This window comes from Sorex fumeus, unplaced genomic scaffold, assembly GCF_029834395.1.
Source record: "Sorex fumeus unplaced genomic scaffold, SorFum_2.1 ptg000124l, whole genome shotgun sequence".
In the NCBI taxonomy this organism is placed as follows: Eukaryota; Metazoa; Chordata; class Mammalia; order Eulipotyphla; family Soricidae; genus Sorex; species Sorex fumeus.
Genome location: NW_026606181.1, coordinates 641,920 through 668,151, shown reverse-complemented (window position 1 = coordinate 668,151; position 26,232 = coordinate 641,920). Strand labels below are relative to the sequence as shown.

The window sequence follows — 26,232 nt, the reverse complement described above, 5'->3', positions numbered from 1 at the left end:
ATAATCTAAATGACTAAATAATATATATATTATCTATATATATACCTTGTGGAGAGTCCGGCAAGCTACCAAGAGTATCCCACTCACATGGCAGAGCCTGACAAGCAACCAGGGACATATTTGATATGCCAAAAACAGTAACAATAACGGGTCTCATTCCCCTGACCCTGAAAGAGCCGCCAATATGGCAGCGTTGGAAAAGACGAGTAAGGAGAGGCTGCTAAAATCTCAGGGCTGGGACGAATGGAGACGTTACTGGCGCCCACTCAAGTACATGGATGAACAAGGGATGACAGTGATGACAGTGATGATGATGATGATGATGATGACGACAGCAGACTGCTAGCATACACAATCCAGAAATTCTTAAGACACTTTGGAGCAAGAAGAATGAAAGAAATCAAAAGAGTTTAGTTGAAGGAAAGCAACAGGAGTAATAAAGAATTCAAAGCTTTGTTACTGTCAGGAGGCCACGCGTTCAAGCAGCTCTGACATGCTAACAGCCATCATAATTTATTTAAATAGTAAAGTAAAGTAAAGGCCCTCCCGCTGATCATCCATTTGCTCGAGCGGGCCCAGTAGCGTCTCCATTGGAGACTTTGTTGTTACTGTGTCTGGCATATCGAATAAGTCGTGGGGAGCTTGCCAGGCTCTGCCGTGCAGGCGAGATACTCTCGGTAGCTTGCCGGGCTCTCCAAGAGGGGTGGAGGAATCGAACTCGGGTCGGCCATGTTGGCTGTGTGCAAGGCAAACGCTCTACCGCTGTGCTAATAATTTTGTTCTAATCATCAATAGGGGCTGTAAAGAATAGAAATCAATAGATAGTTCTAGAAACTAATACCATGCCAAGTACCAGGTAAGAATTCCTTTAATATGTGCAGGATAAAACAAATCCTAGAAAGCTGAAAGGTTTGTGGGCACATACTCATTAATTCCCATGCCAACGTGCTTTACAAGTAATACGCATTATCTACAACTAGTCATTACAAAATATACTGTTTACCAAGAAATACATTCGCCTTAGACAGCCAGTTGAAGAGACAGAAGAGATTTTCTATTCTTCTTTAATATAACTGAGAGAAAAATTCCTAAAAATCTCTTCTTTCTGTAAAATAAAAATTTAGCCCTTTTCTTCTACTAATTTTAAGGGAAGTTATGCTAGCAAAAAGAATTAGCCTCACTACAAAACCCTAGAGGAATTTAGTATTCTACAAAATTGAGAATGGTAGTTTACTTGCAAAGCCGATAAACAGTGATACAAATGTCTGTTTTCGACCACCTGCTTCCCAAAGAAATCTGACTCTGCAATAACCTAGTGCAATAATCTTCCAAACAGGTTCATACTCTAATCCCGGGACTCACCACTGTGCCAGTTACAGACAAAAAAGATGATGCAGATGCACTGAAGGCTAAGAGCCTGATGATGAGAAGATTATGCAGGCTAAGGACGGATATATGGGTCCCTCTGACCACATGAATCCATAAAAAAAAAAAAAGAAATTTCTTTTTTAACTTTTCTTAGGGCAGAGACAGTTAAAACACAGAAAAGGAAGTTAGAATGATCTAAAGCTTTAAAAATATGATCTAAAGCGTTAAAAATGATTAAAAATAATTTCATGAGGCATTGCTGGAACCAAGATGCCACCTACAAGCAAAGACCAGAATGAGGCCTCTAGGAGGTTATGAAACTTATACAGGGAAATGTGGGCAATCTCTAGGGGCATAGATATGGCCACTGGCTGACATCCAACAAGGATGTACGGCCTTCAGTGCTACCCCTGCATAGAATGTAAGTGACCACTGCCCCCCAACCCCCCACCCCCAGAACCTCTAATAAGGCCCAGAGTAAACTGGCATCTCCAGTTTACTAGGATCGAGAACAGATTTCCAATTGACAGGCATGAATGCTATTAAGTGAGTGTTATTTTAATGCACTAAATGTGTGGCATTTTGTTATCACTACAACAGAAGGTTCTTATCTAGGCACATTAGCAAGATCTAAGATTCATCTTCCTGAATTCTTTGTCAAGTCACTAGTTAAATTTAAAAAACGCTGCCGAATTTTTGTCTGGGCAACATGACACTCTGAAATAATGACCGCACATATCTCTAAAACTATACACCACTGTTCCACAGCGAGAGCCAGCCCAACTGGACACCACTCCCCCAACAGGTCTGTACCTGCTTCTGCGCGCCCCCTCCCCACTCAAATCCGCACCGCTGAACACCACCCGCCTGGACTCTGGCCTGCGGCAGCTGCCTCCACTTCCACAGGGAGCGCCAGCCCAACTAGTCGCTGCTCACCCCAAAAGGTCTGTGGACCAGCATCCAACTGTCTAGGGGTGTGGCCTCCACTGTAGGGGCTGTGGCCTCCTCAAAAGTGGGCGTGGCCTTCTGTGAGACCAGCATATATTCCCCTCTCCAAGCACTCCCAACTCACATCCCACCCTTCATCACCTAATTCTGTGGAAAATGTCCTGGCCGCCTCAAACACAGTATGACAATAATCCACTGACCTACTCCCATTCCAACAAAAGTGTATCTAAGAAGCTGTACAAGCCCACTACAAAAGAGCACCTCCTACAACGCTTCACTCCATGTGTATCATAAGGCCCTCCCGTTGATCGTCGATGTGCTCGAGCGGGCCCAGTAACGTCTCCATTGGAGACTTTGTTGTTACTGTGTCTGGCATATCGAATACTCTCGGTAGCTTGCCGGGCTCTCCGAGAAGGGCGGAGGAATCGAACTCGGGTCGGCCATGTTGGCCGCCTGTAAGGCAAACGCCCTACCACTGTGCTATCACTCCAGCCCATAGTATATATTATAACTTATAATTTGCAATACAATATACTATATAAATATAATTCATAATAGAATAGTAAAGTAAAGGCCCTCCCATTGATCATCGATTTGCTCGAGCGGGCCCAGTAACATCTCCATTGGAGACTTTGTTGTTACTGTGTCTGGCATATCGAATTCTCTCGGTAGCTTGCCGGGCTCTCCGAGAGGGGCGGAGGAATCGAACTCGGATCGGCCATGTTGGTCACTTGTAAGGCGAACGCCCTACCCGCTGTGCTACCACTGAATAATGTCTGAGAGGGAGGACATATTCTAGAAGGCAAGAAGGGTGACCACCATCGACCAACCTTATTTAGAATTCTTTCGTGCAATAAGAGGGAACGGTGCTAGTGAACTTGAAGGTTTTACCTCTATACAACCACAACAGCATGAGGAAACAATGCAAATCTCCACTACGAGGAGAGGGCAAAGGAAAGAGTCCCGAATCCTCAACGGGGGTTACCCATAATCTCTCCAATAAAGAATTCCAAGATGAAATACCAAAGATGTTCAAGGAATTCAAAGAATCAATGGAGCAGACATCCAGAAAATTAAAAGAAGAAATGAAAGAAACAGTGGAACGGATAGCCAAGAAAATACAAAAAAAAAAAATGAGAGCAGAAATAAGAAAGCTACAAAAAGAAGTGGCACAAATAAAGGATTCCGTAGATTAAATAAAAAACTCAGTAGGTGCCCTTAGCAATTGAATGACTACAGCTGAAGACAGAATTAGTGAGCATGAAGATGAGCAAAGAAATCATACAGGCAACAACAAACAATGGGAAAATACCTCAAAATAGCTCTAAGGCGAATCAGAGACCTAGGAATGATGCCAAGAGGAACAAGATTAGAATCATCGGAATACCAGAAGGACAGGGAGGCAACTGCAATGAAAAGGTCAATGATATTGAGGCTAATGGTATCTTCAAAGATGATATGCCAATGACTAATCAAGTGAAAACAGAGATAAACAAATGGGACTATATTAAACTAAGAAGCTTCTGCACCTCAAAAGATATAGTGACCAAAATACAAAGACAGCCTACAGAATGGGAAAGGATATTCACCAAATACACATCCGAAAGGGGTTGATATCAAGGATATACAGAGCACTGGTTGAACTCCACAAGAAGAAAACATCCAACCCCATCAAAAAATGGGATGATGAAATGAACAGAAACTTGTCAAAGAAAAAATCCAAATGGATAAAAGGCGCATAAGGAAGTGCTCTACATCTCTAATGATCAGGGAGATGCAGATCAAAACAACAACGAGATATCATCTCACACCACAGAGACTGGCCCACATCCAAAAGAACAAAAGCAACCGGTGTTGGCGTGGATGTGGCGAGAAAGGGACCTTCCTTCACGGCTGGTGGGAATGCAAGCTGGTCCCTTTTGGAAAACAGTATGGACGATTCTCAAAAAATTAGAATTTGATCTCCAAATTCCAGTAGGCGGGGGTCACACCCACCACCTGGCCCCCTGGCACCGTGTAATCCCATCAACGGCCAAGACTCAGAGACTATAAAATCCAGCTCCCGGAACATCTTATCAGGACATCTTTTATGACATCTTATTATCTCATTCCTACTTTGGACAAACTTGCAGGCTATCGAATGTAGCCTGCCCACAGGGCAGAGTCTGGCAAACTCCCCGTGGCGTACCAAATATGCCAAATACCAGTAACAATGATGGGTCTCATTCTCCTAAAGAGCCTTGAATATAATCTCAGGGCTAGGATGAAAGAGACGTTACTGGGGCCTGCTCGAGGCAATCGACGAATAACAGGATGATGACATGAAATGAAAATGAATGATCTCCCATTTGACCCAGCAATAGCACTCCTGGGAATAAATCCTGGAAAAGCCAAAAAGTAGAGTCGAAATGACATCTGCACTTGTATGTTCATTGCTGCACTGTTCACAATAGCCAAAATCTGGAAAAACCCAAGTGCCCGAGAACAGCTGACTGTTCTCTGAAACAGAAACTTTCATACATCTACACAATGGAGTACTATGCAGCTGTTGGAGAAGACGAAGTCATGAAATTTGCATACAAGTGGTTCTACATGGAAGGTATCATGCTAAGTGAAATGAGTCAAAAAGAGAGGGACAGACATAGAAAGACTGTACTCATCTGGGGAATATAAAGTAACAGAAGGAGAGACGAACACCCAAGAACAGTTGAGATAAGTACCAGGAAGTCTGCTCGAGGGCTTGGAAGCCAGCAGCACATGCTGGGAGAAAAGGCAGCTAAGATAGAGAAGGGAACACCAAGTAAAGGATGTTTGGAGGACTCGTTTGAGAAGCGAGATGTGTGCTGAAAGCAGACTATAGACCTAATAGGATGGCTGCTCAATACCTCTACTGCAAACCACAACACCCTAAAAGAAAGAGAGATCAAAAGGGAATGCCCTGCCACAGAGGTGGGGCAGGGTGGGGGCAAGGTGGTGGGAGGTGGGAGGGCTACTGGGATCACTGGTGGTGGAGAATGGGCACTGGTGAAGGGATAGGTACTCCATCACTGTATAACTGAAACCCAAGCATGAAAGGTTTTAAGTCTATAACTGTACCTCATGGGGTTTCACTAATAAAAATAAATAAATAAATACATAAATAAAATAAAACTATACACCACCTACTCTGCAGCTGCTCTCTGCTCTAGTCTCCATCTGCTTGTAAACACGCAACGTCTCTATTTTTCATGGAGCCAACACAGCATTTCTTCTACCCCATTTACTTTACCTGACCATCAAAAAACTGAAGCTGTTCTTGGTACTTTTTTAACAGTTTGTTCAAGCAAACACACAAACAAAAAGTCTAAATACCTAATAAAATGAAACTGTCCAAATTACAAAAAAAAATCACAAAATGCACATACAGGCAAGATGTGTGTGTGTGTGTGTGTGAGCGAGAGAGAGTGTGTGTGTGTGTGAGAGAGAGAGAGAGGGAGAGAGAGAGAGAGAGAATGGCCTTCCACTGTTGAGTATACACTTGGATGAGGGCTAAGGGCCCCCATGTATTAGCTCCTTTGTACATAATCATAAAGTAACCTGATATATCTGTAACACAAGGGGCTAAATGCCGCTGACAGGTGATAAGTCAACCAAGATCACATTCCATACAGATAGTTTTTAAAAGGGGTAGTGGGGTATAGAGATAATAATATAACAGGTAGGATGCTTGACTATCACATGAGTGACCCAGGTTTGATCCCTGGGACCCCATATGGTCCTCTCCGCCTGCAAAGAGTGATTCCTGAGTGCAGAGCCAGTAAGAGCTGAGCACCGTTGGGTGTGACCCCCCTCCCCAGCAAAATTAAAAACTCAAAGTTAACAAATAGTGGGAATGAATATATTTTTCTAATTTATTAAGATATTAGGGCTGGAGTGATAGCACAGCGGTAGGGGTTCGCCTTACACGCGGCCAACATGGCCGACCCGAGTTCGATTCCTCCGCCCCTCTCGGAGAGCCCGGCAAGCTACCGAGAGTATTCGATATGCCAGACACAGTAACAACAAAGTCTCCAATGGAGACGTTACTGGGCCCGCTCGAGCAAATCGACGATCAACGGGAGGGCCTTTACCTTTTACCTTACCTATTAAGATATTAAAAGGTAACTAGAACACTTTCACTATCACCACACAACCAAAAGCTTGCACTGCTCGTGCAGAAAAGGAAGTAGGTTCAAGTATTGCTAGAAGCAGGAAACAGGAAAGAGAAAGCCAAGAGTCAACTGAAGCACGTGCCCTCCGTAATAAGGCTTTCGGGTCATTCCTTACCCAGAAGTGCCTCTCTGCTAAGCCGCTTTCTAGCAAACACACATGCCCATAAGACTTTTCAAAATGAGAATTCATGAAGAAAATACTGAGGACTCTACTATTCTCAACATTGGGGAGAGCTGTTTTATAGAGGGACTGTATTTCTGATTTTTAAAAAAAATATCTGCCTTAGCATATACTCTAGAGGCATGTGCAATATAAGGAGATGTGCTGTGTTAAGGAACAAAATTACAAAAGCAGTCTGCAATAATACCAAGCCAGACAATCCCGTTACATTAATGATTTTGAAAATAAAGGTCAATCTAAATAAAACTCTGCCGACTAACTGAGGAGCTGCCACAAGTCAGTCCTGGGCTGGATTCTGAGCAGTGACTGTAGATACTACCTCGCTTGGCTAATTTATCTTACTTTGATTTCTACTTTGTTGCTGAGTTAAACAAAGTAATAAAGCTGGGAGAAATGACACCTTTAAAAATTGTTCTTTAATTAAAGGCAGAACAAAAATGATAACAACTTTTTTTTTGGCTTATTGGGTCACACCCGACGATGCACAGAGGTTACTCCTGGCTCTGCACTCAGGAATTACCCCTGGAGGTGCTCAAGAGACCATACAGGTTGTTGGGAATCGAACCCGGGTTGGCCGCATGCAAGGCAAACGCCTTACCCTCTGTGCTATTGCTCCAGCCCCGATAACAACTATTAAAGTGAGCCATTATGTGCTGTCTCCAATAATTTCCCATCGTAAGGTTGGAAATAAAGGAGGAAGATATATACACTGGGGGAAAGGCACTTCTCTTTAAAGAGGCACCTGGATTTACAAAGTGTCAACAGAATTTCAGGAATTTCAACTCCATCAATGACCCCAGATCCCCACCCACCTCCTGATCCTCCAAACCACTGCTATCCTGTTTGCCTCCTTACCAGGCACATTTTAGAGTTTAACTATTGTAGTTTGAGTCCCATGCACATAGTCATGTTGGTGCGTTAGATAAATACAGCTATGATGCCTCTATACCACTGATGTGTGCAAGGCCCCTAGAGGCATAATTTTTAATAAGAAAAACATCAGACACCTAAGTTATCACTTATAGAATCTGGGCTACAACCTCTTCTCTCTAGTCTTGTTTATATCATCTGCAACTTAATTAATAAAAATATTTTAACATGCAATATTGAAAATCTAATGCCATTTGATAAATATTATGCCATGGGTACATAATTAGCATGTTTTGTAATTGAATACATTTATTGTAAAAAAAATTCTACATTCACAGGAATATCTTGTAATACTTTCAACATCTCAAAATTGAAATATAACCCCACTATACAATTCAGCCAGGAAAATGTGATGCAGGGCCTGAGTACAGGAGTTAAGTAAGGCATTGCTTCTTGCAGGTGGGCCACTTTGCAGTGATCCCGGTTCAATCCCCAGCACACGGCCCTTAAGCACAGCTAGTGGTCACTCCTGAGGTAGGAATGGTTCCAAAGCACCGGTGGGTGTGTCCCAGAAAACTCCAGAACGAGAGGGAAAGGGAGAGGAGAGGGGGAGAACAAAGGGAGAGGAAAGGAAGAGGGCAAGGAGGGGTGAATCCAGGTGCCATGGTACTTCTGATCTGACTCTCCTGTGGCATTTGACAGTGCTCACCATCCCTTTCTGAAACATTTCCCTTAACATCTTTGAAATCACTGGCCCTTCCTGTGTTTCTTGTTTCATTCCGAATCCTTCCTGATATTTTTTGGTTTGTTTTGCTTTTTGGGTCCACCTGGCGATGCACAGGGGTTACTCCTGGCTCTGCACTCAGGAATTAACCCTGGCAGTGCTCAGGGGACCAAATGGGATGCTGGGAATCAAACCCGGGTCAGCCGCATGCAAGGCAAACGCCCTCCCCGCTGTGCTATCTCTCCAGCCCCCTTCCTGATATTTTTGACTGGCTTCTATTTGGAACTCATCGTCCGCCTCTATCACTGACCACCACAAGTCAGTTAAACACGAGATGCCATAGTTCTGGCCACAGCCACTTCTCCTCTTGCTTCCATTCTGTATTCTCTCCCTGAACACTCAACTACTCCCCTGGTTGAATCACCATGGGTCACAGAGGTCATGAGCAAAACCTCTTCCCACCCTGAGCCTCACTCCGACACGGTGGCTCTGTTACTGACCCACTTAGCAAACACTGCTCCCATGTGCCCCACAGGCATCTCAATTTTAAAACATCACAAACCACTAAGCTTGGAACAGAGAGACAGCACAGCAGGTCAAGCACTTGACTTGCAGGCATCCGACCTGGGTTTGATCCTGGGTACCTCTTTTGGTCCCCACGCACCACCAGGAGTGATCCCTGAGTACAGAAGCCAGGAGTAGGCCCTGAACACGGCTGGGTGTGGCCCAAAACACACATACACAAATCACGGAACCTATAAGCTCAACAACCACCACGATCACGATCACGACCATCCTATTATTCGTCGATAGCCTCGAGCAGGCCCCAGTAACGCCTCCTTTGTCCTAGCCCTGAGATTGTTTTAAAAAGTGCCATATTCAAAGCTCATTCAGAGTTAGGAGAATGAGACCCTTCATTGTTACTGGTATTTGGCATATTGGGTACGCCACGGGGAGTTTGCCAGACTCTGCCGTGTGGGCAGGTTACATTCGGTAGCCTGCCAGGTTGTCCAAAGTAAGAATGAGATAATAAGATGTCATCCGGCCGTGAATGCGACAAAAACTATAAATCCCAACAACCATATTCATTCCTTAATTCCCTTGTTTTCCCTTAGTCTCCTTGTGTGTTGACACCATCCCTCACAACAAACTGAAGGTGAGTCCAACCGTCGTATGCACTGTGAGCACACAAGTTACGACATGCCAGGGAGAGCAGAATCCAGAACAAGTCCACTGTGGCCCCATTACTCAGGGAAAGAACTCAGTGAAGCACACAGCTCAATTAATAAAACCGTGAACTTCAGGTATAATTCTAGTAGAAAGGTTTACAAGTTGCATAAAGTGTTTAAGTGTCTCCCAAATGAAACCAAAAATTGCAATTCCTGGAGAACAGAGATCTCGTGTCTTCTTTCTCCCAAGCACATAACAGGCACACAGTCTAATGAAAGAAAGAATGCCACTGATGAATAAATAGGTCTGCCATTCCCTAATATTCAGAAGGAAAAATAGCTTTCTGTGCTTAACTTTTAACTAGAGAATTGGGATCAGCTAGGAATATTTGAACTCAGCATTTCTACATTTTCAGAATAATAGATTTTGCAAGGCAATATCCCGGATTATTAGATCAGCAAAGTCTTGCACTCATTCTCAATAAGGCCTATAAAATGATCTGAGACCTCTCTTGCTGCTTAAATTTTTACAGGTATTTGTATCATCTCCCAAATTAGTTTTATTGACAAATTTAATTAAAATGCTATTCATCATTCCTCTTTGATCAGTAGATGCACCAAACAAAATTAGACCTAACAATGATCTCAGTCTCAAACTCCTAATGACCATACCCTGCAGGTAGCATTAAATTATACTTCATGCAAATCAATGATTATATTCTCCTAACAACATTATCATTAGCTTCTCCCAAACCAAACAGTACTGCCTTCCTATTTTGACCTAAGAAAATAAAGTAAACAGAAAAAATGTACTTTTAGATAGTGGGAAGAATACGATGTAAGATGCTTGACAGACATATCACAAGGTTACTTTGTAGAACAGGAGTATCAAACTATGCATATCAGCTGCCACCCTCCATACAGATGTCTCTGAAGTGGTAATAAAAAGAGAAACCATTTGGTTTAATAATAATAAAAAAAGCAACATCAGTTGGTGCATATTACATGTAGCATCTAGCTCTGGTTGCCTGGCAACCAGTCCTGACGGAACTCCACAGAGAATGAAGGCCTTAAATGAACGTACAGTTTGTGCAAGTTTCAAGGACTCAAAGAGACATGTCAGTACTTAATCTAAATTCTAGTTGACAATTGCCATACTGAGGTGGAAGAAGGAGAATCCATCTTTATTGCACACAATCAGGCGTTAACTAACTAGATATGAGATTCAGCCCTTTAGTTTTACATATCATCTGAAACCGTGGTTTTATGGGGGGGGGAGATGACTATATGATTTATAAATTATAAAAACTTTATGCGGAAAAATTATATTATAATACTCATTCATTCAATAAAACACGGATCAATTTCTGTCTGTTGCCACATGCTGCCCAGGTCATCGCAAACATAAATATAATATAAAATCACTTTACAAGCTCTCAAGCAGCACATATTATAAGGGAAAAATTAGACAGGGAGATAAATGATTCTAACAATTATAAGTTCTGTGATGCAAAGGTCGTAGTGAGGTATTATGGCAGCATATTTTTTTGGAACTGAAGGTAAGGTATACTACGCTGAATGATATGTTCGTGGTTAGTACAGGTTCCTTCCAGACAAACTTCATATGCCAAGACTATAAAGTTTAGACATCATCCAGAATGAAACTAAAGAGAAAAAGAATGGTTTTAAACCTTAATCATGCAAACACCCTAGAAATGAGGAGACCCAGAAGCATCAACACTTTAGTAAGCATAAGTCTGAAGTATAAGAATTAAATTTAATGAGTTTGCTAAAGGGCTGGAGCGATAGCACAATGGGTAGGGCGTTTGCCTTGCATGCGGCCAACCCGGGTTCGATTCCTCTGTCCCTCTCGGAGAGCCTGGTAAGCTACCGAGAGTATCCCGCCCACAACACGGCAGAGCCTGGGTAGCTCCCCGTGGCGTATTTGATATTCCAAAACCAGTAGCAACAAGTCTCACAATGGAGACGTTACTGGTGCCCACTTGAGCAAATCGACAAACAATGGGAGGACGGTGCTACAGTGCAGTGCAGAGCTTGCTAAGGAGGCCGTGGAAGGTGAAAGAGAACCCTGGTCTTGGTGGAGGGACAATGACACTAATGGTGGGTTTGGGATTAAAACATTGTATGCCTGAAACCCTGTTATTACCAGCTTCGTAATTCACTAAATAAATTCTTGTTTAAAAAATAAATACTCAACAAGTACATTGTTTAAAAAATAAATACTCAACAAGTACGTTGTTTAAAAAACAAATACTCAACAAGTACGTAATATTAATGACTTGTACTTATCTCACAGAATGAAAACAAGGAGGGGCGTCTTTTTGTAGGAGTACTTCATCTTGAAGTCATTCATATCCCAGTTTGGACTTCATAATTTTTCTTCCCTAACTTCACTCCCTCTCTCTTGTTCTCTCTCCTCTCTTAATATCTAAAATAAAGCTACGTGACTTTCTAGAGTTTCTAATTTTTCCTTAAACGAAAGGATTTGAACCACTGCGACATGCTTGATCTGCTTGAATGCTCCTGATTTCTGAGCACGAGGAGGCTGTGCCGTCAGCTTACCTGAGGTGGCTGAGCAGAGGCTGAAGTCTCTCATCAGACTGCACGGCAGGCAGCGATCGGGCTGTTAACTAAAGGCAGAGAGCAGGATTAGTAAAAGCAACAAAGGCCAAACCTAAACAATTTGAATAATCAACACAAAATATGGGAAGAAGGGAAAGGTATCCTTAAAATATGAAGATGTCAGGCCAAAGAGATAGTACAGCAGGTAGGACGCCTGCCGTGTGTACCCAGGTCCCATCTCTAACACCAGATGTGGCACCCCGAGACCCACCAGGAGTAATCCCTGAGCCTACAGAGCCAGGAGTAAGCCCTAAGAACTGCTGATTGTGCCCAGCTCCCTTGCAAAGAAAAAAAAGAAGACGTTTTCTTTTAAATCAAAGAACTATAAAGAAAGATAATACACATACCATGTGATTAAATGCATAATGCATAATACATATATTATGTGACTCAAGGTGTGATTACAAAGTTTGTATGGCATGTCACTGCATTTACCAAAAAAAAAGGGCAAGGCAAAGACTAAAACCAAAGGGCCAGAGCAATAGCACAGCAGGGAGGGAATTTGCCTTGCAAACAGCCAACCTGGGTTCGATCCCTGGCATTCATATGGTCCCCCAAGCACCTCCAGGAGCAGTTCCTGAGTGCAGAGCCAGGAGTAACCCCTGAGCACTACTGGGTGTGAGACACACACACACACACACACACACACACACATACACACACATACACACACACACACACACACAGGAGTTCCCATTGGAACTGGACAAAACCCTTAGTCATGAAAATACTATCTTTGCAAATGAAAACAGAGAAACCTGAGGCCAGAGAAATAGTACAGCAGGTAGGGCACTTGTCTTGCACATGGCTGACCTGGGTTCAATTCCCGGCATCCCATATGGTCCCTCGAGCATCAACGGGGGTAATTCCTGAGTACAGAGCCAGAATATCCCCTGAGCACCGCTGAGTGTGGCTCAAAAACTAAGACAAACATGGAGAAATCTTCAGGTTTTATCAACTAGTCAGATAGGACTGATTCTGGGATGATAAAGAAACTGTGAAGAGGGGCTTTCATTTCCCAGAGCTAAAACGCTGGAAAATTGATTACATGTAGAAGTACTGGTGCATGTACACACTACACACACACACACACACACACACACTATGCATTCCTTCATTTGGAGAATCACATACACAACCAACGCCAAATATACTAAAGCAACTCCAAATGTTTAATATCGAAATATATCAAATTGGTTTCAGAAACAAAATGCAAGAACCAGAGCCTTATGTTACATAGTGACAATATAGCATTAAAATGTGAAATTCTCAAACAAAATTGCAATCACACATATGTCTACAAATTTCTCTCTGTTCTTTTTATTATGAACTGTTTAGGGGTACAAAACCCATGCAAAGCATAAGTCCAGCCAGCTGAGCTATCTCTCTGACATTTCTTTGTTATTAGGAGAAGTTCTCTTGGGCCAGAGAGACAGGACAGCAAGTAAGGTGCCTTGCCTTGCACATGGCTGACTCGGGGGTTCAATCCCTGTCACCCATACAGTTCCCCAACCCCACCTGCCACTAGTGTGATCAAAGCAAAGAGCCAAGAGTAAGCCACTAAGAACCACTCTGTGTGTGTGTGTGTGTGTGTGTGTGTGTGTGTGTGTGTGTGTGTGTCTACGTGGAGGAGGAAGGGGAGCATACTTTTTTCTATAAGAATTAAACCCAAAGAAATGAAGAAACATTCATCCAAAATAAGTACACAGTTTGGAGCAACCTTAATAAATCAAACAAAAACATAAGATTCCTCTGGATTCAATTATGTCAAAATTGTTCCTGTATTCTACAGGCACTTGACAATTCATAAAAAGAACCTTCCTCAAGACCTAAGCAAACTGAAAAATACCCTTTGTTTTTATAGAGAAAAAAATCCCTCTGATTATTTTATATATTAAAATACTCTGAAAACTAAAAATAGACATTTTATCAAATCTGATTTTTCACAGCACATATCTGAAAAAAGATAAATAGCAGATGATCTCATTCATAAGTATAAAAAGAAACAAAGCAAGCGAAGAGACAACATCCAATGAAAAACCCTTAGAATCTGAGAGGAGAACTGAGGTTATCAAGTGAAGGGAGGAATGGCCTGAAAAGGTTCAATGGACACTGAAGAAAGGAAATTGGCAATCTGGCATGGCACGGTAACACACCCATAAAACATAATTCTTATAAACCACTATTACCTCAATATAATAGTTTTTAACACCATCACTTCTCAAACATGTACTAAATACATTATATATGAAAACATGTTGGCCCTAAAATGCCACACGAAGTTCGATCAATAATGAAGAAATATTCCCAATTCTTAGCAAGAATCTCAGTACATGCAACAAAGTTACTGACTAAGTAAACATCCAGTTAATAAAGATAATTTGTCTTGAACTCAGGGATCCCTCTTGGCAAGGCTCAGGGAATCAGATGGGGTCCTGGGGATCAAACCTGGATCACTCTCACCCAAGGTAAGCTCCCTGCCCTGCTGCGCTCTCACCAGTCTTTGCTACAATTGTAGCACAACCAAAAATCTCTCAAGTACCACAAAGAAATGTTAATTCCAGTATTTCACGACGCATAATATCTTATCAAGGTTTTGTAAACAGAAAACTTTAGTGTGCCCTATACCTGCTAATGGCAAATCCCTTTGCAAAAAATGTCATTTCCATTGTTCAAGAGATTACATAGCTTGAAACTAAAGTTATAGTCTTAAAAATATTATAAAAATTTAGGTATTTTAAAGTCAATTTTTGTGCTCGCTTCGGCAGCACATATACTAAAATTGGAACGATACAGAGAAGATTAGCATGGCCCCTACGCAAGGATGACACGCAGATTCGTTAAGTGTTCCATATTTTTTTCAAAATAAATAAATAAGTAAATAATTTTTTTAAAAAGTCAATTTTCAATAAACCAAGGGAACAGACTGGACTTTGCTTCTGTCCATCTGTCGTTTTTAAGGGAAAACAAACTCCTCAGTTACGGCAGAGTGCTTCTAAATGTCTCTTCATTCCACATAGGAAGTATTTTTCTGCTCTTAAGTCTTCCCCTCTTCCCTCCTCGATCAATCAATATATCAATTATCCATTCACTGTAGCTTCCGCTTTCATCTCACCTCTTTCCTAGTTTATTCTCCACACCAACGAATACAGAGAAACTTGCCAAATGAAAGCTAACCCCAGCCTTCATTAAACGTATATCTTGCTTCTCAGAGACTCTGAATCCACCGCTCTCCTTCCTACCTGCTCTTTTCACTTGGTGTGCATGCGGGACTGTGAGTGGCTTCTCAGCCTCTGCCTGTTCCCTGAGACAGACACAGTGGAGGCTTATCAGGCAGACACTTGCCAACGTTGCAGTTTCCAGGGCACCACTGGATTCTCTTCCCACCCCTTCTGCACCCCTCAACGTATTTCCAAGTTCAAATACTATTTTCAAGCTATTATTTTCAAGCGGAATCACCAAGTCTTGGTCCTAAAAAATGCATACTGTTAAGTCAAATTATTTCAAGGAAGATTTTTTAGGTACCCTAAGGTTTCATTTCCAACTCTGAAAACAATTAGCATTTCAAAAAGAGCACTATCTCTCCCAGTCAAGGAAAGGAGGGAATAAAGCTCTCCTGGCTCCTTCAAAGTAACAAAGCCATCTGTTTGCTGACCTTTTGCTGACTGAATGTAAACTCAATTTCAGAGACTGCTGGCACCATCCCTGTCTGCTGAAATTTCTCTTTGAGCCCAAGTAACTACTTTTACATCCACTGGACTAGAAGGGGGCACTGCACACTTACAGCTCCAAATAACAACTATGCAGTAAACATTTAGTGAGAATATGCACTCAAAACTCTACAAGTATATGCTTCCATTCACTGATGAAAATATATCATGTCTACATTTCATAATGGTAACTTTTCAAATTCCTGCTTTATGCAAAACAAGTTTAAATCAAAATAAAATGAATTCACAACTGTCTTTCAAAGAGAGCAACGTACTACTAGAATAAGGCCTGCAGCATTTAGGACTTCCCTGTACCACTGAAATTACTATTTAATTCAAATAAACTTTGAAAAACAGCTCTTGATTTTTTTTTTTCTGTTTGCTTTTTGGGTCACGCCCGGCTCCTGGCTCTGCACTCAGGAATTACTCCTGGTGGTGCCTCAGGGACCCTATGGATGCCAGGGATCAAACCCGGGTCAGCCACGTGCAAGGCAAACACCCTAGCCACTGTGCTTCCGCTCAGGGCGCTCTTGCATTTTTTTAATAGAAAATGCAGGATGTCCTTGCATATCACTTAGCAAAAATGAGAGAAAAGGGGGATCTATCACAGTTTATATCTGTAACAACTACATGATCTGCTGTTTGTGTTAGGGCTGTTTCCTGGTAACCAGAATAAAAAATTGGCTTAACTATAGCTTATTTCTTATTCTGGTGAGTCGTCAGAGGTGAGCTATTAAGATGTCCTCCGTTTATTAAGAATATGCCTACCTTCCAGAATCAGGTACAGCAAAGTTTGTGCTTTTCCCCCCCCACACACAAGTATAACAGAATACAGACTGAAAACTCTCCTTCAAAAATCAGTAACAGGGGCTGGAGCAATAGCACAGTGGGCAGGGCGTTTGCTTTGCACACGGCTGACCCAGGTTCAATTCCCAGCATCCCATAAGGTCCCCCAAGCACCGCCAGGAGTGATTCCTGAGTGCATGAACCAGGAGTAACTCCTGTGCATAGCCGGGTGTGACCCAAAAAAGAAAAAAAAATCAGTAACACCGAGTAAATCTCGCACTTTATCATGTATTTGTGTACGAAACTTCAAACATTTGGCCCTTAAATATTCTTTTTAAAAACAGCCACTACTTTTCTTCAATAGCACAGCGGTAGGGTGTTCGCCTTACAAGCGGCCAACATGGCCGACCCGAGTTCGATTCCTCCGCCCCTCTCGGAGAGCCTGGCAAGCTACCGAGAGTATTCGATATGCCAGACACAGTAACAACAAAGTCTCCAATGGAGACGTTACTGGGCCCGCTCGAGCAAATCGACGATCAACGGGAGGGCCTTTACCTTTACCTTTACTTTTCTTCTTAGTGCCAACAAATATCTCACAGACCTGTGGGGCATCCGGTCTAACAGTGTGACTCTAGTCCTAAGGAAACCAACCACAGGCTGCTAAGTGGGGCAGGCACGGGCCCTGCTCTGGTGCTGGGCTTGGCCCCACACTGTCCATGGTGCTGTCCATGGCTCCAAGCCAACACAAAACACTCCACACTCCTCATGCAAATCAATGTCAGACTGGGTCCCAGCACCTCTGATCTAATAACCTTCACTTCTTTTTGGTTTCATTTGCTAGGGCTATACCTGGTGGTGCTAGAAGCTTATTCCTGGTTCTTCATTCAGGGACCACTCCTGGTGGTGCTTGGGGAACCATATGAAGTTCTGGGGATTAAACCTAAATCAACTGTATGCAAGATTAAATGCCTTACCAACTGTACTTTGGCCCTCCCTTCGTGTTTCAAGCAGAATCAACCTCGTCAAGACTCACAAGCCTACAAACATCCCGCCTTAAAAATTCCCACTAATCTTGCACTAAAGATTCCTTGGCGCCATTTGGGATTTACTTCCGTTGCAAGTTGCCTTCTCCCCAGAGATTTCCCATAACTATCCTTGGTAAGGTGACACTCTCTCCACGGTTATATTTTATTACTCGGGTACTGCACAATATTCACTCTCTAAAATGGTCTCTTTTTTTTTTTTTAATTTTTACTAGTGAAACACCATGAAGTACAGCTGTAGACTTACAATTTTTTGTGCTTGGGTTTCAGTTACACAACAATCAAGTACCCATCCCTCCACCAGCGCCCATCCTCCACCACCACGGGTCCCAGCATCCCTCCCACCCCCCAACCCCCCCCCCCCATTCCACCCTGCCTCTGTGGCAGGGCATTCCCCTTTGTTCTCTCTCTCCTTTTGGGTGCTGTGGTTTGCAAAAGAGGCATTGAGTGGCAATCATGTTTGGTCTATAGTCTACTTTCAGCATGCTTCTCCCATCCTGGGAGGATCCTCACAACACCGTTTATTTGGTGCTCCCTTCTCTATCTGAGCTCCCCTTTCCCCTAGAATGTGTTTGTTTGCCATATACGTACCTTGGGGCCAGGATGTAGTGGGGCTGGGCTGTGGCTTCAAGTGGCAGAGCATAGGACTCCAGGTCCCATTCCCTCATACCACCTCCCCAGACACAAATATGTAAATTCCAACTGCCATCTAGACATCTTTCCCAAAACTCACCCCCTCTCCTCCTCCTCAGAACTGCCTGTGTTCTAAGTAGGCACTCTATAAACATTGAAGAAAGGATAAGAGGCTCACCTCCCTCAAATATTTCCAACAGAAAGTCACTCTAGATAGTACTGAAGGATGACAAACCTTTGGCTTTGATTACCAAGCTGATTACCAAGCAAGGGTAACAAGACAGGGGGTAATGAGAATAGAGGTGAGAAAGGGACAGTGAGGAGGGTCTTGAGCATTTTGGTGACAGTGAAGCTGCAGTGATTTTGGAAATCAATACCATAGATATTAACATTATTGCAATCAAGTTCCCTAAACTATAACTTAAGAAGGTTTTCCTTAAAACTCTGCATGAGACACTGACCCTTTTGATCTTGTTTCTCGACCATTTTCTTAAGTAAATATGACCTATCAACCTGAAGAGTCATACATATTTAATTTCCGACTAAATGCAGTAACTTTTAGTTTTATTTTTTTAGTTACGGTCATTGAAGCCCTAGCCAATCAGGGCATTCAAGCCCAATACATCAGGATCCTCCGTGAGCTGTATTGCGGATTCACTACCAGGATCTCACCATTCTACAAAGAAGTGATCGTTGATGTCAAGAGAGGGGTGCGGCAGGGTGATACCATTTCACCGAAACTCTTCAGTGCCACCCTCGAGAACATCATGCGACGACTGGAATGGGAAGGAATGGGAGTGAAGATAGATGGTCGGCAACTACACCACCTCCGCTTGGCTGATGACATTGTTTTAATAACACCAAACATCAGCCAAGCGGCACAAATGCTGGCCGACTTTGACCGTGAGTGTGGAAAGGTAGGACTACAGCTGAATCTTACGAAGACAATGTTTATGAGAAACAGCCTTGTTCCTGACGCCCCATTCGCTCTCAATGGAATGACCATCTCCGAATGCAACAGCTATGTGTACCTAGGTCGAGAGGTAAACATGACAAATGACCTGGCACCCGAGCTGTGCAGGAGGAAGAGAGCGGCTTGGAACGCCTTCAAGAACGTCGAAGAAATAGCTAAGAGGACGAAGAACCTCCGGCTCCGGGCACATCTCTTTGATTCCACTGTTCTTCCTGCATTAACATATGCCTCAGAGACCTGGGCCCTACAAAAACAAGATGAGAACGCTATTCAGGTCTCCCAAAGAAGAATAGAAAGAGCTATGCTTGGAATATCACGTTTCACTCAAATGAGAGAACGAATCCAGAGTTCTGACATCCATCAACGATCAAGGATCAGGGACACTGTCTCATTTGCCAAGGTGTCGAAAATCAGATGGGCTGGTCACGTAATGAGATTTAAAGACGACCGTTGGACTAGAGCTGTTACTGATTGGATTCCACGGGATGTCAAGAGACCGCGTGGCCGCCCACCTACCAGATGGTCAGACTTCTTTGTCAAGATCATGAACGATCGGTTTGAGGCCCTCCATGTTCCCGGAGCGAAGAGATGCCATTGGGCTACACTAGCACGTGACAGGGACAAATGGAGACGTTACTGGCGCCCGCTCGAGCAAATTGACGACTAACGGGAAGTTAAGTGATAAGTGATAAATTGTCCCTTTAAAAGGAGGGCAAATACTCATGATTCAATGCAGCTCAAACTGCGGTACTGAGGTTCAAAGGAAACAAGAACCCCCAAATTATGTACATACTATTAATAAAACCACTAAAAACAAACAAACAAAAAAACTGCCCTGTCATGGTTCCATCCTCTTCATCTCTTATCTTTACTTTTTTGTTGAAGTTTTGGGTTTTTTCTCCCTTGGTACATGGTACGGGGTGATATTAAAATAGAACAAATACAGAAAAAATACTGCCTAAATATATGTTTTCCAATTTAACTAAAAAAATTTAACGCATATCAAAATTCCAAGTCTATTATTGTGAATACCTTTTACTTTAAAAAAAAAAACCTTGGAAAACGGACTTGCAGAATTTCACAAAAAGGAAGAAACACATGACAAAATAACTCTTCCAAGACTCACTTATTCCCACATAAAGAAACCTCCTTTGTCATTTGTACACAATGTTTGGAAAAATCAATTCTGTGTTAACATATTTAAGGGTACAGTACTAAATAAATGGGTTGTAGTTTCAGGTAGGGACTTGTTTTAGAAAGGGAATCCAAAATACTTGCCTCAAAACACTCCTATCCCAAAGGGATATACAGTTTCCCCCCCCCCTCCCTTTCAAAAAAAGAAAGTGAAATCAGACAGAAGCTAGTTAGAGGATTAATCAACTCAAAGACAGAAGAACCTTGCAAAGCATATCTGATTCTGTTGAAGAGTAAGGCAAACACAGAATATTTTCTTCTTAGACTTTTCACTGACAGTAACATGAAAAAAGGCCATTTTTAGAACTATGGTCCTAGAGATATATTAGTGCTTTATTATTTCTGCATAAATTTGTGCTTGAAGTAGTTCACAAGATGATGGGCAGAAGAACTGACTGATAATCTAGCAATCCAAAGAACTGTGAGTTCTGTCTGTAGAGGGGAGCCCATGGATCCAGTATGAAGAACCAGGTTATAGCAAAGACAGTAGCATAGAAAGACACACATGAGTCAGAGATAGCAGAGGTCAAGGCGCTTGCCGTGACTGAGACTGACCTCAGTTCAATCCCCAGAACCATATAGCTTCCCAGCATCCTCAGGAGTAATCCCTGAGCACCCAGTGGCTAGGAGGCAGAAAGTCAGGGAGGGAGGGAGGGAGGGAGGGAGGGAGGGAGGAAGGGAGGGAGGACAGAAATATGAAAAAGTTATACTCTGCTGAACTTTATTCCTAAACCAAAAATTCAAGTTAATAGAAAACATCCAGGCAGGTTAATTCTGTTCACTGCAAAGCAGTGGTTATAGAAACAAAAAGACTGAGAAGAGTAAAGAAAATTATTAGTTTCTAGGCATGCTGAATGTAAAAAATTTATGATGGTATATATTCAAAAAGTAACTGAATATAGATGAGTTTAGAGTCTAGTAGACGATAGGAAAATAATCTAGATTTAAGTGTCAAGGGCAAAAAAGCTGAAGGTAAAACCAAGAAGAAGTAGAAATTTCACAGCGATTATGCATAATGCAGGCATGTCCAATTCTCATTGACTAGTATTCTTTTGAACACTGTTCCCAGTAATATTCAGGAAACAGTGTAACACTGACCGTCAAAGTCTGCTCTGGAGAAGGACATCAGAGAACCCTGCCAGGTATGTGCAGTCTTGGGTGAAAGCTAATAAGAGAGACAAGGAATTTTACCAACAGGCTTAGAAGTTTTACAGCACTGATTTTATTAAGCAATTATAGATTTATAGGATAAGGAATACAACCTGCAGTTCATTTAACTCTTTTAATGCACACTCTGATTCAGTGATTTTACTTAAGAGGGAACAAAAATATATCCTAAGAAAAGCACTCTTCTCCACCTCTGAGATTACTGCTCTTAAAAACTTTGTTAAGTTTGTGCTGTCAGCCCATTGCTACTTCAAAACAAAATATTTTAAAGGGGTCAGTACAGAGAAAAACTACTTCAGGCTTTTCTTCAGATAACGAGCAGAAAGGCCAGAATAAGAACATTCGAAGAGGTTAACTACATGAGTAAATACGGTAAACAGTTCTTAAAGAGTCAACAGACACTTGGAAAACAAAGGTGACTCAATCTTTGAAAATGAAGAACTAGAGGTGGTTTCATTTTAAAATAATAAATCCCTTCTCTCTGAACTGTTCACCCAACACTGGCTAAATTAAAACACATAAAAATGACAGGAAAACAATGCTCCCTTGGAAAATATTGCTCAATTTTGTTCTCTCGTGTTCGTACCCTCTACCACTCATTCCAGCTTCCGTACGAAATTCAAGGGACTGACAACATACCATAATATCAAACTTTAATCATGAAAGAAACCCAAGCCAGGTAACGAGAACAAGTTAAACACTTCTTTGCGTATGATAATGTTCTACTCACAATATTAAGACGGTGGTATTTATGTACATTTACAAATGACAGAGGTCAAATTTAGGTGACTTTCCTTTAGTGTGGCTTTTAACTTTCAGCACTCTGTCTCTTGAAGGAGCTTTTATTCAGAACAGAATAGAGAAGATGGGCCCGAGAATTCCTAATTACCTCCTGCCCCACACGTGAAGCATCTCCCACATTATCAACGACCCTCACGAGAGTGATGGATCAACACTATACACCACTGTCACCCAGAGTTCACCCAGTTTACATTACGGTCCACTCTTGCTGTTGTATGTTCTTTGGGTTTGGGCAAATAACCATCACCCTCACATCACAGAGCATACACCGTCGCAACACCATCAATGAACGCCGTCTTCTGCAGATCCATCCCTCTCTCACCCCGAACTTCCGGCAACTATTCATGGTTTTACTCTCTCATCACTCTGCCTTTCCCGGAATGTCACAGAGCTGGAATCATACGGGATGCAGCCGTTATAGACTGACTCATTTCGCTTAGAAATATGGAGTAACATTCCTCCACAGCTTTTCAAGACCTGATAGCTCATTTATTTTTAACACTAATAACATCTGATCATCTGGATGCACCAAATTTCACTGGTCGATTTACCACCTGCAGGATATCTTGATTGCTTCTAAGTTTTAATAATTAAAAGTAAGATGCTATCGTTTGTGGACAGTTTTCCTTACTGGGAAACATTTTAAAAAGTTGCAAATGTTTTTAAATTCTCATTCATACAAGACTTGAAATGGCTCCTACTGCACTCTGTAACTGTCCAAGAATAGCAACTCAAAATTTGGAATGTGAATTCTTTCCTAGGAATTGGCAGAGGCATATATTATTTTATAACATATAAAATATGTTATATATAAAATAATATATTATATTAACATATAAAATAATATAGTATAAAATAAAGTATCTTAGAGACACACAGATACTCTTTTTTTTTAATTTTATTGAATCAACATGAGATAGTTACAAGCTTTCATGTTTGGGTCACAATCACACAATGGTCAAACACCCATCCCTCCACCAGTGCACATTCCCCACCACCAATATCCCCAGTATACCCCCCTTTCCCACCCTCCCCCTGCCTCCATGGCAGACAATATTCCCCATACTCTCTCTCTGCTTTTGGGCATTATGGTTTGCAATACAGACCCTCAGAGGTTATCGTGTTTGGTCCTTTATCTACTTTCTGCACACACCTCCCATCCCGACCGATTCCTCCAGCCATCTTTTTCTTAGTGATCCTTTCTCTATTCCAGCTGCCTTCTCCCCTTTGCTCTTGAAGCAGGCTTCCAGCTAGGGAGAAATCTACCTGTCCTGAAGACACACAGATACTCTTAAGAGACACACAGCTTGTATATCAAAAAACTATCTCTGAAATCAAAAGGCCACGTCTTTTCACAATAACAAAAAGATAAGAAAACAGGTTGTTCAACAGAGCTACCACCACTTTTATTACGAAGACCAAGGCAGATGTCAAGTAAAATTAACTTTTACAAGCAGCTGCTCTTTTAACTTCATTGACTTTAACAACAGAAAACCCTGAGTCCTTTTGAACTACCGCTTCTTATAAGAGCAACAGATCCCAATTACAAATCCCAAACTGTGAGGTTCCACATTTTATTCCTCCTTGATTCTAGAACTAAATTTGTTCTCGTTTCATGTTTTCCTTGCCTCGCTAACACACTGCTCATCTCCAATCGGAGCAGTCCAGTCCTCCAAGGCCCACAGCACTTTCTGCTTTTCACAGGGCTCTTAAACATATCATCTCTCTTGATCTTCACATCAGAGTTGGTTTCATCAGTACAATGTTTTGGTACATGGAAATTCCCCTATCAGCTGGCCGTAAACATGATTTTCAATATGTAAGCTCGAAAAACCAACCAACGACCTTGTCAAGCAAAACGCATAGATTCCATTTGCGCTCTAAACATGCCCAAGTAGTTTAATTTCCAAAGAATATTAAACAGTGCTGAGTTAACAAGATATTTCCAGTTCAGGGGGCTGGATGATATGAAGAACTAAGAGAGTAAACCTGGGAATACGGCAAACAGACATCCCGATGCTGATTTTGGATCATGAAATCTGTGGGGTGAAAAGAAGCCTGTTACCCAAAAGGCTAACCTAAGCACCTTACTGATGCTCTCCATCACTTAGAAACGTAAAACAATTGCTTGAGCAACAAAAAAGGGGATATTAAGAGGTACACGGAGATAAATGGGCATGGATGATTGAATTTTCATCCTCAGACTAAAACACCCATAAAATCATTTTTACTTCCAGAATACCTTGATGATCTTTGCTAAAAAAAAAAAATAAAGACATAAGCTGCTATAGTGAGCAGTTTCACAGTCGGACCTTCCACAGGCAAAAGTCAGATCTGGCGAGTGGAACACAACTGGCTCTGCTTTTCATATCGGCACCGCAAAGACTGAACTGTCAACCTTTTGTTTGCTCTCTTAAAGGATTGCTCTTTGGGGGACAGGCAGGGAGGGCTGCAGGAGGGGGAGCGGGGGCAGTTGAGAAATTGTAGCAGCAGCAACATAATCAGCAGTTTACAGGATTTTGCCACATGCAGGGCAGTCTACTGGGAGTTCTAGTACATTCTAGTTTTCACACAACTGCTGGAAGTAAGTACCACTATCCCCGAGACCCTGCCGGGGCTTAAAAACAGTTTTAACAGTTGGAGCCCCCAGAACATCTGAGGAGAAAGAGAACAATGACCTTTGTGCCTAAATTTAGCACCGACTTCTTTTTCCTCATGTACTTATCTACAAAATTTAAAAACTCTGATTTTAGAACACATATTCTAGAACACATGTTCTAGAACACATTCTAGAATACATAGCTTTACTGTACAAAAAATGTTTACTTCCTGCACTGCTACGTTAAGCAGTCTTGCTATTGCTCTATCTATACCATACACATTGCCCAAAATATTTGGCCCTACATACTTGAATGCTTTAGCTTAGAAAACATATTACCACATTTTCACTCCTTATTTCCTCCCACCCAGTTCACCAAGACAGAGGTGATACCCGTGGAATGGAGAGTTAGAGATGGCTCTAGGCCTGACTACACCCACTGCCTATTCTCTGTGTTCATTCCTACAATTACCACAAAGAGAGAGAGAGAGAGAGAGAGAGAGAGAGAGAGAGAGAGAGAGAGACAGAGAGAGAGAGACAGAGAGAGAGAGAGGAAAATGCCCTGACATTTGTCTATTAAATTTCTAGATTCTTCACTCTGCACTGCGCATTGCACTGTCCTCCCATTGTTCATCGATTTGCTCCAGCGGGCCCAGTAACGTCTCTATTTTGAGACTTGTTGTTACTGTGTTTGGCATATTGAATACGTCACGCTTGCCAGGCTTTGCCATGCGGGCGAGATACTCTCGGTAGCTTGCCAAGCTCTTCGAGGGGGCGGAGGAATCAAACCCGGCTCGGCCAGGCTGGTCGCATGCAAGGCAAACGCCCTACCACTGTGCTATCGCTCCAGCCCAATTCTTCACTCATTTTAATAAATTTTAGACAATGACTAAGTTCTAAGTTCCTTAAGATCCTGTCATCATTTTTGTCTCCCTAAAGTTATATATCATATATCATATTTAAATTGACAATTTCTTATAAGAAATGTACTTCTCTGGGAATTTCCAGAACCAAACTGTTCCTTTACTGTTCACATGAATCTTGACCAAGATTGTATTATGCGTAACTTTCACAAAATTCTATCAGTGGAGAAAAAAACACATGAGGGTTGATGTTCAGTACCAGGGGTTTTTGCTTGGAATGCGGATGACATGGGTTCAATTCCCAGAACTGCGTATGGTCTCTGAGGCCCACCAGGAGCTATCACTGAACACGGTCAGGCGTGACCCCTCC

General features: G+C 42.2%; 1 protein-coding gene and 1 non-coding gene across 2 annotated transcripts in view; one reads left to right on the top strand and one right to left on the bottom strand.

The window, feature by feature from the left end:
• The window catches only part of PRIM2 (DNA primase subunit 2), a 349,057-nt gene that overhangs the window by 157,364 nt on the left and 165,461 nt on the right, over positions 1–26,232 (bottom strand). Inside the window, exon 7 of the mRNA XM_056137376.1 lies at positions 12,034–12,101. Coding sequence (XP_055993351.1) covers positions 12,034–12,101 — 68 coding nt within the window. The remainder of the gene's footprint in view (positions 1–12,033; positions 12,102–26,232) is intronic.
• On the top strand, positions 14,846–14,952 carry LOC130044760 (U6 spliceosomal RNA). Its single transcript, XR_008795498.1, has one exon. It is a non-coding gene; the product is annotated as a U6 spliceosomal RNA (small nuclear RNA).